This window comes from Atractosteus spatula, chromosome 6 (genome assembly GCF_055471065.1).
Source record: "Atractosteus spatula isolate fAtrSpa1 chromosome 6, fAtrSpa1.hap1, whole genome shotgun sequence".
Lineage (NCBI taxonomy): Eukaryota > Metazoa > Chordata > Actinopteri > Semionotiformes > Lepisosteidae > Atractosteus > Atractosteus spatula.
The window spans coordinates 61,592,288-61,607,560 of NC_142711.1; the positions used below are offsets into that span (position 1 = coordinate 61,592,288).

General features: G+C 38.1%; 1 protein-coding gene across 1 annotated transcript in view; it reads left to right on the forward strand.

Annotated features, from left to right (window-relative positions):
• ofcc1 (orofacial cleft 1 candidate 1) overlaps positions 1-15,273 on the forward strand; it is a 129,242-nt gene that overhangs the window by 41,396 nt on the left and 72,573 nt on the right. Inside the window, exons 7-12 of the mRNA XM_088918171.1 lie at positions 570-671; positions 4,685-4,771; positions 7,688-7,866; positions 9,690-9,782; positions 10,001-10,077; positions 11,148-11,265. Of these exons, the coding sequence (XP_088774297.1) occupies positions 570-671; positions 4,685-4,771; positions 7,688-7,866; positions 9,690-9,782; positions 10,001-10,077; positions 11,148-11,265 (656 nt within the window). The remainder of the gene's footprint in view (positions 1-569; positions 672-4,684; positions 4,772-7,687; positions 7,867-9,689; positions 9,783-10,000; positions 10,078-11,147; positions 11,266-15,273) is intronic.

Sequence of the window (15,273 nt, forward strand, 5' to 3'; positions counted from 1 at the left end):
ATAAATTGACACAAAGTAAGGAAAAGCTTGTTAGCACAGAGTAAAATGCCTGTACAGGGGATATCAAAGGCTATGAAAAGAAAACAGACCTGTACGACGTACCTATTCATAAAAAAAATCCCTCGAGGTCTCCAATTCATATGAATGCAGAGCAGCTTTGAAGCCCATAGGTCAGTGATTGCTAATAAGAAGTCAATGGGTTGTGGGTTAAGGTTTTCTGCCTCTCCTTCTCATCAGCTTGGTTACTTAATGCTTCGACCCCTGAGCATTTAGAGGGTTTTGTCTTTGAATTCCCGGTACTTTAACTTGTAAATTTTCTCATTAGTTCTTTTTGAACAGAAGTAACATATGGCAGTTGTATTTAAAAGATTGCCTCACCTGACCTTTTGCGGTATGGTAATTAGGCCCCAGAGCCCTGGAGGTCTTGCGAGGAGCTGTGAGAACTGAAAGGCAAAAGCTTATCAGGTAGCAGGAGTGGCCCAGTGCAATGGTGTGGGTTTCAGAATTAACATTTCAGTTCATGTGCTTCTAATAATCAGTGACCCCTCGCATCCACGTACTTTCCACAGGAAATGAACGCACCCGAAATTACTTTGACCCGCCGCTCATTGAGGAAATCAACCCAAGGCGATATGGAGCGGAGGGCAGCACAGAAGATGAGCTGGAATTAAGTATGCAATTTCTTATCATAATAGTCCCCTTGGTTCATTAAAATGGGGGTGAAAAAGATCATTCATCTGGGCCATTTATGTTTTCACTACTGTCTTTGTAAATACGATGTCTCCCGTACTGCAGGGGGAACCTATGAGCGAGAGTGATCTCGAGCTAGTTGTCATTGACGAAGGTCAGGTATCATTGGTCAGTTACTTGTTTGCACATGTGCTCACGTAGAGAGAGCACTGACTTTGGAGGACCCTACGTTACTGATCGCTTTCTCCCCCACGCCTATTAAAAATGTGCTCCTGGGAGTAAAGTAATATGCATGTTATAATGAAATGTGGGCTATTAGCGACAAACCATTTTATCCGTATTTGTGGAGTTATGAAGTCGAGTAATGTCCAAGACATCATTAAAACAGAACGCTTCACATAATGAGGAAAGAGGAGTTTTAAAAATGTATTTATTCCAAAAGATTCTGCTGCCTTCCAGAAAAATGGTGTGAAGCAGTTTTATGTGGATTGAGGCCTTGATTGATGCAGAAAAAGAGTTACTTCCTCTTTTATGAATTTTGATGTACAGTACATTTCAGCTAAGTGTAATCAGACAGGAGCCTTTACAAAAAAGATCTTACATTTCTGCCAGATTTCATACACCTGTTTGTTTGACTTTGACTGATATTTAAATATATTAAGAAAACAGATAATAGATGTCAACAAAAGCATGTTTTCTTCTCATAAATGTGAAGAAAAGCCAGATCTTAAATTTGTTTTATTCCATTGTTTCCATTTAGTACGAATGATGACACACGAATGACACTCAAATATTATTTATTCTCTGCATGTCTTCTTTAGAAGTGTTATTTTCATTTGTCATGTATCACAGAGGTCAATTTGAAAAGATCTTAAAACTTCATCATTCTGTGATCTAGATTCAAGTGAGGCTAATAGATTCCACCTGCAGATCTTAAAAAGCAGGCGAATCTCTACACATCTGAATTAACAGTGCTCTCTAATTTTCTACTGTCAGACACTGTTCAGTTAAAATGTTCTATTTTGTCAATCTCTCCTTACGGAAAAGTGACCTTTTCTGAAATGCAGCTGATTGGTCGTTGTTTCATAACACAATGAAACATGTTTTCAGCTATATGCATTCTTACACTCCAAGTCCTTTCAATTAATTCCAGTAGACTTCCTTAACTTGTACTTTTTAAGTGGTCAGTAAACTTAGAGTGAGTGCCATTGGCAAGTAAGAATGTTTAAAAATATAACATTTAATACTCTTACTAAATGAATTAATTACCTTGTTTTAGGTGTGCTTATATGCATAACTGTGCATGTAATCCAACAGTCCGTAAAGAGCCTACTGAATATTTTGAATTACCTTTGTGAAATTCTCTCAGTTTTCTGGATTGTGATATATATTATTATAAGAGAATAATTATATCAAATTTAAGTAATGATCTTATTCTTTTTTTAAAGTTATACAATATTACAAGAAAATGAGGTTACGAGATAACAGAGGTACCTTAATTGTGAGCTGTTTCCAAATGTGCATTGTTTTGCTTTTTTGAAGGCTTCTTCGTAACACGTATCTGTATTCTGAAGAGATCTTTGTTCTTTCAGAGGAACTGAAATGCAATGGCTATAGGCCATATATTTTATTATTATTTGTAACAAACATGCTTAAATAAAAAAAACATGTTACAACAGAAAATGATATCAGAAATTGTACTGTACTGCAGTAATAATTATGATAAGGATAAGAAGAATGGTGATTTTAAAAATACATGTATTCAAGTATGTATTTGTGGCTCAGAAGCACATTAATGTGATAATAAATGTGATAATAAATGATATGATAGTGAGGATATTGACTGTGCATGCAAAAGGTGCCAAACAAAAGGTAAACTAAGGAAATCGGTTTTGTTGTATCTGAGAGCATCCCACAAAATGGCATAATTTGCCTGTGTACATAATTATTATTTTGCGTAGCATAATGCCACAAACAAGAAACTATATCTGGATTGTTTTTATTACTTTGGAGCAGTCTTTTGAGACTGGTTATTCAGCTTGTAGGTTGTTTTATTTAATCAAATCAGTCTGTTTTTTTCAGCTGGCAGATTTCTGTCTGAGTAATGTCTCTTAACTATAAATTCTGATGGCAAAATTCCAGATTCCAAAATACAAATACACGTTTCTTTAACCTTAAACATACAATACCTACTGTAGAAGGAATAATATCTGCTTCATAACAGGCTCAGAGTGCTAAACATTGCTTCACTCTCCTGTCACCCCTGTGAATAAATACTGGGTCATTTGAGGTGATGTTTCACTTCCCATTAGGAGATAGAAGCAAAAAATCTTTTACAGGGAACTAATCGTTATTGTCTGAAATGACCATCAAAGTCTTTTAGTTCAATTTCACAAGCATTTATTTCTTCCTTAACTTTTTTTCTCCCCACTGGGGAAAAAGCACCTTGGGCAGCGGATAAAAATTCAGAGAAAAAAAATTCTGCTGTGTTTTGAATTTGTAATAAAATGTTTGTTTGGTCATTTTAATGTGTTTCTTTGTAAAACTAAAATTTAAGGATTAAGACTATTGTATAAAAAAAAACATAAGACAAAGATTATAGTTGTGAACTATTTCAGACTTCAGCTGTACCGTAGATTTTCCTTTAATGTTACAGGTTTTTAAGCATCAGCTAGTGCTGTCTGGCCAATGAAATGATCCACATCGCAGTCATTCCTGAATGCCGGCAGAATGTTGCAGCGGGCAGTAGGAGTAGCAGGAGGACTGTGCTGATACCACATCGCTGCTAAAACTGCGTATAAGCGTTGCCAACAGACAGGTGACGCTAAGCACTGGGCGACCTAGAGCAGGGCTGCCCGATCTTGGTCTGGGAGGGGCGACGCGGCTGCAAGCGGTCATTCCGACTGACCTCTTAAGGAGCCAGATGCAGCTTTAATTTTTTTGACCTGTGTTTTTTTTAAACTGACATCTGGAAAATCTGCTGGGACACCAGTCCTGCTGTACCCTGGCCTGCGCAGCGAGGTGAAAGGTGTTGAAAATACCCTGCTATCACTACATAGATCTCTTTATTTTAGAAGTCATACTAGCTGTAGAGCATGACATACTAGCAATGATAGATAACCATTATGTACAGGCTAATTAGGTTTGTATGACTTTTTGTCACTAAGTAATAAATACCTTACACATTTTGTTACTAGGCTGTGTGTTATTCATATACTAGAGCTTATCCTGCTGTGTTTACCTAGTAAAGTACTAACTGGTCACTCAAGTGACTTCTGAAATTAAGCATTCTCAGGTCTTTACGTCCTGAAACAAACTGATAATGGAAAAGTGACTGGAGCTATGGAGACTTGTCTCAGGCAGTCTGGGTCTGCACACCTTGCAACAAATCAGCGCCCTTGTTTGTGGCACAGGACTGCTCAGTCATTCAGACTTTCACTTGGCTAACATGGTGTGGCTCATACATTCAGCAACAGGTGTCCCACGGTAACGTTTCTTGCTGCTCTTCTGAGAAAATGTCTTGGACAGATAAGCCAATTCTAGTAGTTGCACTGGCTTTGGATTTTAATTTTCTTTCACATAAGATACACTGTAAAGCCCCATTTCATTTTAAAGTGTGTACAGTATTACTATCACCATTTCCCCCTCTGAATATTTCAAGATTGAAGAGTCTTATGACCACATAAACTATGAGTAGTTACATACAAAGCATACTTAGTTTACATTTTAAGGTGGGAGGGTGTTGTGTTGATGTGTCAAACCTTGACACATGTTTTCATTTTTTGTAGCCATTTTGGTTTTTGTAACCATTATTGTTTTATTATACTGTTTTAAAGAACATCTATCTTCTTTTGTCTTGCTAAAATCGTTTGTTTAAAATAGTCTTGAGTATGAGTTGGCAACAAGGGGCTTAATCTTTGAAAGTTGGTGCTGACACTTTAATGTGAAATTCTTTAGTAATAAGATAGGATGTTTCTCTTTTTATCTGTTTTAGAACTGATGCGAGAGAATGATAAAGAACTCTACCACAAGATGTCAAAGATGCTGGAAGATGCTGAAGCCACAATAATTGATTTGCCAGGTGACTAACTGTACTGTACTAAACACACTGCGCTGTGAATTGGACTTGTGATCACACATTTCATTCAGATACATTTTAACCAATATTGAGATGTTTTATCTCCTTCAGTCAATGTGAAAGTAATTATATTTGACCATTTGACCAGGATCAGCTAGGATCAGGTTTGCAATATTTCTTTAGAAATCAAACTAAAGAATTAAATCCAGCACATGATGTGTTTTATGCTTGCATTAGCACACAAGCCCATTCAGGCTGATGTCCAGCTTTGCCTATATTTTTAAGCTTGCTTAAAAATGACACAAAAACATAATAATACAATTAAATTTAAAAAATAGCACTGAATTACAGTCAGCTTGTTCTTTCAACAGTGTAAGCACCCAAGGACACTTCACCAAAAAATAAAGAAAAAGGAATATACTGCAGAAAGGAATATACTGATTAATATTCCTCTTAAAAAGTTCTTCATGGCAAAGCTGAAGGTTTCTTTTAACTGATGAGCACAGTTTTCTTACTGCTCCTATGAAAATGTTCTTTAACACTATGCAAAAGGCATTTCCTTGAGCAGTGGGTAGAAATCGGATGCTTTGAAAATGCAGTTAAAAAAACAACAGCAACAACAAACACTTGCGCATTCCTTGCAAATAAAAGGAAATTTAAAATTCATTTTGGAAAACAGCGACCTCAATGTGGATTTGGCACAGTCGTGCATCAAACTCAGGGCTTTGTTCGGGAATAGATACCTATTGTTTCCATTAACCATAGCTCATCTGAATATGTGCCTATCCAGGCACAATTGTGGTTATGTTAAGCTGGTTTTATTTATCAGAAGACAGTTGTACAGGATCCCGTTGACATGCAACATCTCAGTTGTAATTCCAGTGGAGAAGTGGAGGATTTAAACGTGCTGGTACATGGTGGAATTTAGCCTGGTTGTATTATTTTTATTGTTATGGATTTAGCTGTAGCACTGAGATTAGCAGCCCCACTATTGTTTGGGAATGTACATGGAATCCTAAAAGTAAAGAGGATCTTGGATTAACAGTTTATGCAATGACAGTACCTCTAGCTGCAGTGCAACGTCCAAGAACGCACAGTGCCAGTTGTTCTCTACGAAGCAACCAGCAGCACCCCAAGTACCACTTTTTGGAAACCTTCCCGCCCATGTAGGCCACTGACCTGGCACAGTTTGCTTGGATTTGGATGCATTGTGATGGGTGGAAGTCATTTCCATAAGTCACGTGCAAAGCCTCTTTGCAGACTCCTTCTGAACGGAGCTGGTTCAGCCTCGACGACACAATAGAATCTCTTACTTTTATGGAGGACGGGGGAGCTCGCCCAAAAAAAGTGATCCCGTCCCTTGTGATCACTGGTAAAGTTTTGCACAGTTTAAGATTATTTTGATCAAATAATGCACAGAATTCAACCTTGGAAAATGCAGATATATAAAAATATATTCTTTACGGAGCTACTTATTAACACCTAAACTTTCAATCTTGAAAATGAAAGTGATGAGAATTAAACTTTATTCTGTGATGCTAATCTCTTTTTTGTTACATATAGCTTTCTTGTGTAAGCTTTTCACAATTCCTGCTTAGAGGTCTGGGTTCACTAGCAGGTTGAGAACAGTGGTAGTTACCAGATCTGAGCCAGTGGATGTAAAACTCAATATAGAGCAAATATCATTAGTAAGATATAGAATAATTACTCTTCAGAATTGAAAAGTGGAGAACAAATCTGCCAGCTTGGTTCTTGTAATTAGTGTTTAATAGCTTTTCCATATTTTTGTGAAAAAAGGAAAGGTTTTTGCTTGTTCATTATTTGATAGAGTATTAAATATTCATTTGAATATCAGTTCAGTCCTCGGAAAAGTGAGTTGAGGAAGACCATTTTGAATATGGGGCTGAGGTCTCTTGGATGACTCCATTGGGTTCTTGTCGCACTCTAGAGCATTTGCAGATATTAGTTGTACCACAGAGCCTTTCTGGTTAGATTCTCGTACTGTGACACTCATACCTGAGCTTCTCTTTTCACTTTTCCATACTTGTTATGCTTTCAAAAGTAAAGCAAAAGAGGAGATAAATTCATCTAGTTTCTTCTGGCCTCCTGGTTTATCAAAAAAAAATTCAGTCATCTTCAGATCCTGGTACCAATCGATATGATTGTTGCTGGAGACCCAGGATCCTGTAGTTTTACATTCCTGGCCACTTTCCTGGTGATTTTTGTGCAGATTTAAATGGATTGTTTTCTGATCATGTTTGTTGTAGCCTGATATGGTTACTGCTTCTTCTTGTGTGGCACCTGGATCAGGTATGAGTGTCACATGTAGGAAGTTAAAGGTCACAGGCTCCTGAGATCTCAGTGAGTCTGATCATGCACTTTTCCAAAACCTGGCAGTCATGAGTCTCGTTCCCTTCAGAGCTTCAGAATTGGGAAAACCACCTCTCATTTATTTTTATGCCCACCATTGTATACAGTACCAAATCCAGCAGATCTGTGAATTTCTTTTATGTTGCTGACTCTCCTGTAATGAAAACCTATGCTTATGAAACCCTGCAGATTTCAAAAGCAGCTACGAAAATGCCAATAAAAGCAACACTGAGCGATTGAAAGCTGTGGTGGCAGAAATTATTTGGGAGCTGTCAGAAATGTGAACTTCTGTTAGTTGACCTAAAACTTTTTTTATGGAGGAAATGCTGACTGGGTAACTTCTGAAATTATTTTATTTGCAAGCGTCCACTTTCAGATATCCCAGGATGTGTTGTAGTAAGTAGCGGTTTTGCATGCTTACTGCTGTGTTTTGTTGAAGGCACGACTTGAGCGTTCACGAAAGGAGGCTTTTGAATTAAGAATCATGCACAGCGAAAGGTGTAACATGGGCATAAGGGGGCAGTAGCTCTGCGGCTTGTGAATCCCCAGGTGCGTTCATGCCGGAGGAGGGGAGCGCAGGTCCAGCAGTCGAGGCAGGTGGAGGAGTCCCTGTTCTGTCAAGCCTGCGGCAGATGGTTCACGATGAGGTGATCCCTTGTTATGATGAGCACTTCAAGGAATGTGTGCAGGATGACATGATTGCTCTTGGCAGCCTTTCACTGGAACAGGTCAGAGTTAAAAAGGGAATAGCAGTGTCATTTCTGTTTTCATGACACCAGGCTTTCTTTGCAGTACCTAATGGAAGCATTTGCTCTTCATCAACTTAAAAAGAAGCTCCGGTATCTCATACATATACCTAATCAGTGTGTTTAAAATGCGTTCAAGACATTAAGGTATTTGAATTAAGTTCTTCAAATAAATGAATAGGTGTTTTAATTTGAAACTTGCCTACATTTATACTTGTTCAGGTGGGTAGCTGCGTCAGCATGCGTAGGCTGCAAAGGAACAAGTAATAGGTTTATTCCATGCTGAAAAAAAGAAGAAAGAGAACACAACGTTTCGGCCGTGGAGCCTTCTTCAGGTGTGAGGAACTCACACCTCACACCTCACACCTGAAGAAGGCTCCACGGCCGAAACGTTGTGTTCTCTTTCTTCTTTTTTTCAGCATGGAATAAACCTATTACTTGTTCCTTTACATTTATACTGTTATATTCCATATTATTTCTGTCCTGTAAATTCATGATGGTAAGGGGGGAGAGTGGATATATAGTTTTGATTTTTTTGTTATAGTATGTCACGATCCCCATGGTGGAGGGGTGAAAAGCTTTTTGAATGTATTCCTCCTCATAAGGCATTAATCAGAAAGTGATAACAAAATATTTATGGAGGCACTGCCTTCTCAAAAAGCATATCAAAGAAAAAAAACACTGAGATACAAATGGGGGTGTATGCACTGCTGTGCAGAAGTCCTATTCATTTTGTGTTCTGTTCTTTTCAATCAGTTTTTCACTCACACCAGATATGTGGTCATCTTCTGCTGAAGCATTAGACATTTCTAATATAGCTGTTAATCTTCTTAGCTCTGTATAAAATTACCCTTTCGGTTTTATGGATGTGCAGAGAGGAATAAATTATTTCACTCGACAACGGGTCAGTTAGATTTGATTGCTGAATGTGATGGAACAACTACTACAGTGTTTCATATTGGCTGATTATGCATTGTTTGCCATGATTTATCGTTAACAGTTTTTGGAACATTCTTATCAATGGCAATTAAAGACAAGGTATAGCTACTGTAAGTGACAAACCTGGCTTCTTCTCACTCAGACTATGGTGTATTAACAACAGTAAATGTTGTTATAATAGTACAGTATAAAGCACCTGTGGAGGCCTTTTTTATTTTTGATGTTTATAACTTGCATACGGTACTGCATATTGTAAAAGCTGATTGTGTAAAAGATGTCTTGTGCACAGCAGTCTGTATACACATATAAAACATAAAAAGACTGAGCCACCAATAAAACTAATAACTAACTGACATAAATTATACCAGCAACATTATAGGAAAAAGTAAGACCTGATCTCACAAAGTACTGCAGTGAGTAATGTGTAATAGTAACACCTGAGTCATCACATCTTTTGAATAATAAGAAGTCTTATCTACACTAGTGGGAATAAATGTTATTCCACTACAATGGTGTATTTACTCTCTGTCAATTGTGCGCCCACATGTCATTGAAGCAACACATTATGCAGTAGAGATTTTCTTTCTATTTTGGAATACTATTATTTCTTAAACAGAATATTTTCTTATGTATGAGATGCTTTTATTTAACAGTTGTACTATGGAGATACCGTCTAACGATGCATGTTTTTACTCTGCGAGTGCTACCGCAGAAATGTTTATAACTGCCCCAAAATATTTTTGATGTCATCTGTTAGATGTCTGCCTGGTCTTGTCATGTTTTTCTGCATGGTCGTATACAGATTGCATTACCTTCTTATTTAGATGATGTTCCCAATTCATAGGCTGTGTGCTTTTCTACTGCAGGAGGCCCGGTCAGTGAAGCAGAAGAGGCTGATGCTGGGAAAAGAACAAGAAAGAGGGAAAAGACTAATGTCATTCTTAAGGGGAAATAAAAAGGTAGCCAACTGCATCCAAAATGGAGAGATTACTTTCGCAGTGTTAAGTGTGATTTCCTGGGGTATTGTTGGTATTAGCAGAAATGATTTGAATAACACGCCTATTGAGCCAAAAAATACTTTTCTGTTATTTCCTTCACGTCTGAACCATACGTAAATGATTATGTTTTTTGGTGAAAAGGCGTTTTAATTACACTTGCTCTTTTATTCCTTTGAAAGGAGCTAAATATCCAAGGGGACCTTCAAGAAAAAGAAATGAAGATACTTCATGATCAACTTTATGCAGCCTTCCAACAGTATGTTTTCAGAATTGCCAGAATACAGCGCATTCTGTTTTAAAGTCTGATGTCTAGATTTATGCTACTTTTATAGTAATCACTTTTTCCTCTTTGGATTTATTTATTTTAAAAAGCAACATTTTTTCCAAAGTGTTTGTGATATATTTTTGTACAGTATGGTCTGTGTGGCTGAATTATGGGTATTTAGCTCTGAGGCAGATAAAATCTGTCCATGTCATTGGACTCAAAAGAAGCATCAATTTTACTTCATCCGCTGCACACTGGAAACATGCATTTTCCCCCTTACCCTAAAGGCAATAGTATGTTTAAGTTTTTAATAATTTTGCGGCACCATGCTGACTGACATAATAAAATCAGGAAAATGTACATCATTTTTTTTCTTTTGTATATTGTGGGTGTAAGTTGGACACAACTGTCAGCTGAGTGTTGTTTTAGCTATGCAGCAATGACCTACTCTACAAAGCTTTGCCCCGACAAATTCCTTCTGATATCATTGGTGGGTGGCTATTAGATATATTGGGCATAAGAGAGTTTATATGTACTACCTAAGGCAAAATTTCTTAGATTCAATAAGATCTCATTTAAGATTCTTTGAAATGGATGCCAAATGGACTCTTTTTAACGCTTGCAATTCATTTTATTCAAATTATTCTTTTTTAATGATTCACTGATTCACAATTTTTATTATTGAGCGCAATTAATATCCTTATTATATTATATATATATATATTATATGAGAAAGGGACCCCAGCCTACTTTGTTTGAGAAACTGCAAAACATGAAAGTAATGAAAATTGCAAGTATCAAAATCTGGCATTCTCTTAACGGGTTGTTTTACAGTAATTGATCATTGATCTGTATGTGTGCTTTATTTTTAAAAAATAAGAAAAAATCCGATTGGTGGTTTTGGTTTCTTATATAATGTATGAAAAACGTCTAAAATGTGAAGCCGGTGTTAGACTTCACTAAACGGTTATTCGTTATTAGATATTGCTTTTGGCAGTGAAGTAAAACAAGAGATCCCATATATGCAGGTGGCTGTTAACACAGTTACTGTTATGTTTCAGAGCAGAAAGTCAGTTGCTGAAGGCACTGAAGAAACAGAAAGGTGAAGTGACCGCCAAGTATGGAGAATTGACTGAATCGGGGACACAGTCAAATGGGGAACAAGGACTTCGGTGGCAGGTAAGGTCTAAACAACCACAGAGGTGGCCCAGAGGAGCCCAAGAGGCGTTGGGGTAGAAAAAAAGGGGCAGCTGTGTCACACCTGACAGTCTACTGCATGAAAGGATTTGAATGGGAAATTTATTCTTTTCCGCTAGCTGATCAGTTCAGATGATTTGTTGTTACACACCTACAGTACGTGGGTGTGGTGACACTGGAAAAGCAAGTCGTTTGGGCAGAGTGGAAACGGCACCGATGTGGTAAAAGGTGAGAGGTGACGGCAGCCTGGCTCCCACGCGGAGGAAGGAGGGCGCCGTGATGTCACGCCGCAGGATGAAACGATCGAGGAAGCTTCTTCCACGTTTTTTTCTAAGCCTGTAAAGACGCAGCTTGCGCATGGGAGAAAAGAGCACGAGGAGAAGCCGTTTCGGAGGAAGTGTAGTGACGAGACTGCTGTGCCACCATTGCAGACTTACAGATGTAATGAATCTTCTATCAGCCTTTCCTGCCAGGGTGACAACTCGCTTTGAGGAAGGTTGTAAATGCAAGAGAGATTGTGGTATAATTCCTCAGACTGGCATTTCTGCCCCCCAGTCACCATTCGATTATCTCCCAAATTGCTGTGTTTCAGAGAGATAAAGATTTTTTATGGCTTGCTGACTTGAAACAACCAGCACAGCCAGAAAAGCAATGGCTAACCTGCCATGCATAGTAATTTCATTGGTAAATGACAAAATCTTTGTTTATATGACATTTCCAAAATTACTGCGGCAGATGAATCTAAAATATAAAATGTCACATTTGGCATGCAAAACTATGAAAATATATTTCTGTGCAAAATTCATGGAGGCATTTAATTTAGAATGTGTTTAATAACTAAGTCTGCCTGCATCAGTAATCCTGCCTTGAGGATCGAAAAAGATTGTCATATTTATTCACATATTTTTTTTTTTATTTCCGAAGCCAAAAATTTTAAGGGTAAATGTTCATTGTTAATTAAGATTTACTAATTAAAATGAAAATAATTAACGCGAAAGCTTAATCTCGGAATATTAGGCTATACTTAGAAAGAAAAGAAGTTTCTTTTATATGCCATTTCCTGTATATTAAGGATATTTTAAAAATCAGTCAATGTGTAACCCTGAAAGAAGTATATATTATAGCTAAGGATGTCTCCCTGCCAAAAATGCTGAGGTTACTTGGTAAGAGCTTTGATCTCATCTGTAGGAGTAGAGTAATGTTATGGCACCTAAGGCTCACATAGGACTCTAGGCACATTAACAACCTCAGATATGGAAAATTGGCTCACTTTGCTTTTTACCTTCCTAGAAAATTTCACTTCACCCGCATCTGTGCACTAAAGCCAGATAATAACACTGTTTAAAACGTGAATTAAAATTAAAGGCTGGTGGGTTATTTAGTCTTACTGCTATGGGGCTTAGAGCCTTAACCTTCTGTATGCAATGTGTAGGCTAAACCGCTTTACCACCAATTATACTAATTTCAGTATTGACTAAATTGGTTTTGTGTATGCAAAGATGCTCAGCAAGGAGATTCAGCAGCATTATGTTGAAGCTAAACATGACTTCTTTCTGACGGATGCTGATTAAGTGGGCAGTGCCAAAGTCTTACTGCTCCGTTGGTACTGTTCTGTAAAGAAACTGTTCTTTTTTGTGCAAAAAAAAAAAGCAGGCATCATGTCAGGCTGTATGTGAAAGCGCACCTTCGTCGAGTGGAGAGCTCTGATTTGTAATTCTGCACAACAGCCGCTCGTCATTCATAGTCTCCTCTCCCTCCACAGCTCAAGGTCAGGGACCATGGCTGGAGTTTCATGATGCCACTCCTATAACAGAGCTCAGCTGATACATGTAATGTTGTGTGGCCTTTCTAGAGAATTTCACAGAAAATGCTGCAGTTACAGCAACAAGCAACGATTTTAGCTAAAGTAACACACTGCTTTTTCATTTAATTGAAAACCTGAACATAATAGCGACCTTTATGGAACAAATGGTGTTGTTTAATTTATAACAAGTTTAAAACTCTGATAGTGTATTTAGTTGTCGGAAATTACAGAATGTGAATTATTTTACCATGCATTTAAAGTGCAAAGCAGTTGTATCTGTCATCGTGCTTGTACAAATGTCTCTCAGTTTTCCTTAAGACAATTTTGGATAGTATTCCAATTAGTCTGAGGATTGGGCTGTATTATACAGATGTCTTTTTAATGTGGTCAGACGGAATGTGAACTCGGTGCTCTGTAGACCTCAAATAGCTGTCAGGCACATGTATTAGCCAGCAGTACTGCCAACATAATATCAAAGGGTTTAAAACTGCCTGCTATTTAGATGCAAAGAAATTCCAGAACATGTTCTACACGTGTAATGGGTGAATATTATTATAAGGCCTATTAACGTCAGCCACCAGGATCTGGTCAGTCAGGGGAGGGTCACAAAGAAGGATTATGGCAGCAGTGAATTTTCTTTGTCTAATGAAAACATCATTCCTGACATGTTCATTTCCACACCTGTTTTCATTCCCCATGCCAGTTTCTCAAAATGTCATACTGCGTGGCACGATTTTTGAATTATTCATAAATCGGCGAACGCGTCTTTCCGGAGGCTGACGATCGAAGGCGCCGCTGCTGAGAGACACTGCTAAAGCAACGGCGGTTTTGCATCAGGTCTCTGCTCGCCTGTTCTGCTTTAATTTAATGGGGGGGAGCCATCGCAGAGCCTTCCAGACTGGCAGCCCTGCGGTCAGAGGACAGGCGCTGCAAGGAAACTGAAGGACCACGCTGGTCGTCGCTCAGGAGTAGCGACGAGGACAGGAGCAGACCAGGGCAGATGCATGATCTGACATAACTTGGAACCAAACTGTTTTCCAAAGCATGCTATGTTGCTGAAGTAGCAATGGGTATCAACACACATTGGACATGATGTGTATGTATGCGAGTGTATGGGGATAGCTGACCGCCACACATCTGCACTCCAGTCCGCTGTGTATCACTTAACTACACATTGCCATGGGGTTTTGTTATGTACCAGACAGGACTATTTTTGTCTTTTAAACCTAAATGGGTAAAATGGAAGAGTTGTGTAAGTACTGAGGCACGTCCAAAGCAGAACAGACCAGTCTTTACATCATAAATATAGTATTGTATTTAGATGTATGGAAAGGTATTAAAATCATTAAAAATTGCAAGCTCAGTATATGGTTTCTGACAAAAAAAAAATCAGCTCTCAATAGGAAAAACCAAAGAGGCTGGCTGAAGTAACAGCCTCTTGGGCTGCGGATCGCACATGAGTTACACAGTGTCTTTTGTGTCACATTTTTATCCTGCTACTGTACTAATAAATAAATATAGGTTAACATGTTTTTTAATTCTTATAACCTAATTTAGATTATAACAACTGTTGATGGAGTAAAATTCAGTGAGATACTTTTGCTAGAATTGCTGTTTTCGAAGACGATACTGCATTGAAGAACAAACTCTTTTTGTGAGGTTATTGGTAAGACGCATACAGTAGTAACTTCAGCTAGTGTTCTTATGAGCCATTGTGTTGTGTGCACATAGACATGTATAGTCATACTGAATTTACAAATACACCGTATAGAGTACAAATATAGTTACATGCATGTATTTATAATTCTGTAGACATTTGACCTTTGAAGCAGTTTTATATCTCAAGCTGTGCTGTCCCGGTCTCTGTCTTCAGTTATTCCCAGCGCCATGCACTGTGTGTCTTCTCGCTGTCAATATTCTGCATCTGTCTCCCACTTTGAATAATTACTCATGCTTCTTTTGCCCCCCAGCGAACACACACCTTGATGCAGAAAAATTACTCCCCAAAATGAGTTATTCTCCAAACTGTATTGTTTATTTCTCCCGTTTGTCAGATGTATGCACTTCTTAAAATATTTTAGCAAAGGAAATGTTTGACAAGGCTGTCTTTAGCTTCCATATGCTAATACAATAGACAGTGTCATGTCTCCTTCAGGCACAATGCTGTATATTAGAGAGCCACCCAC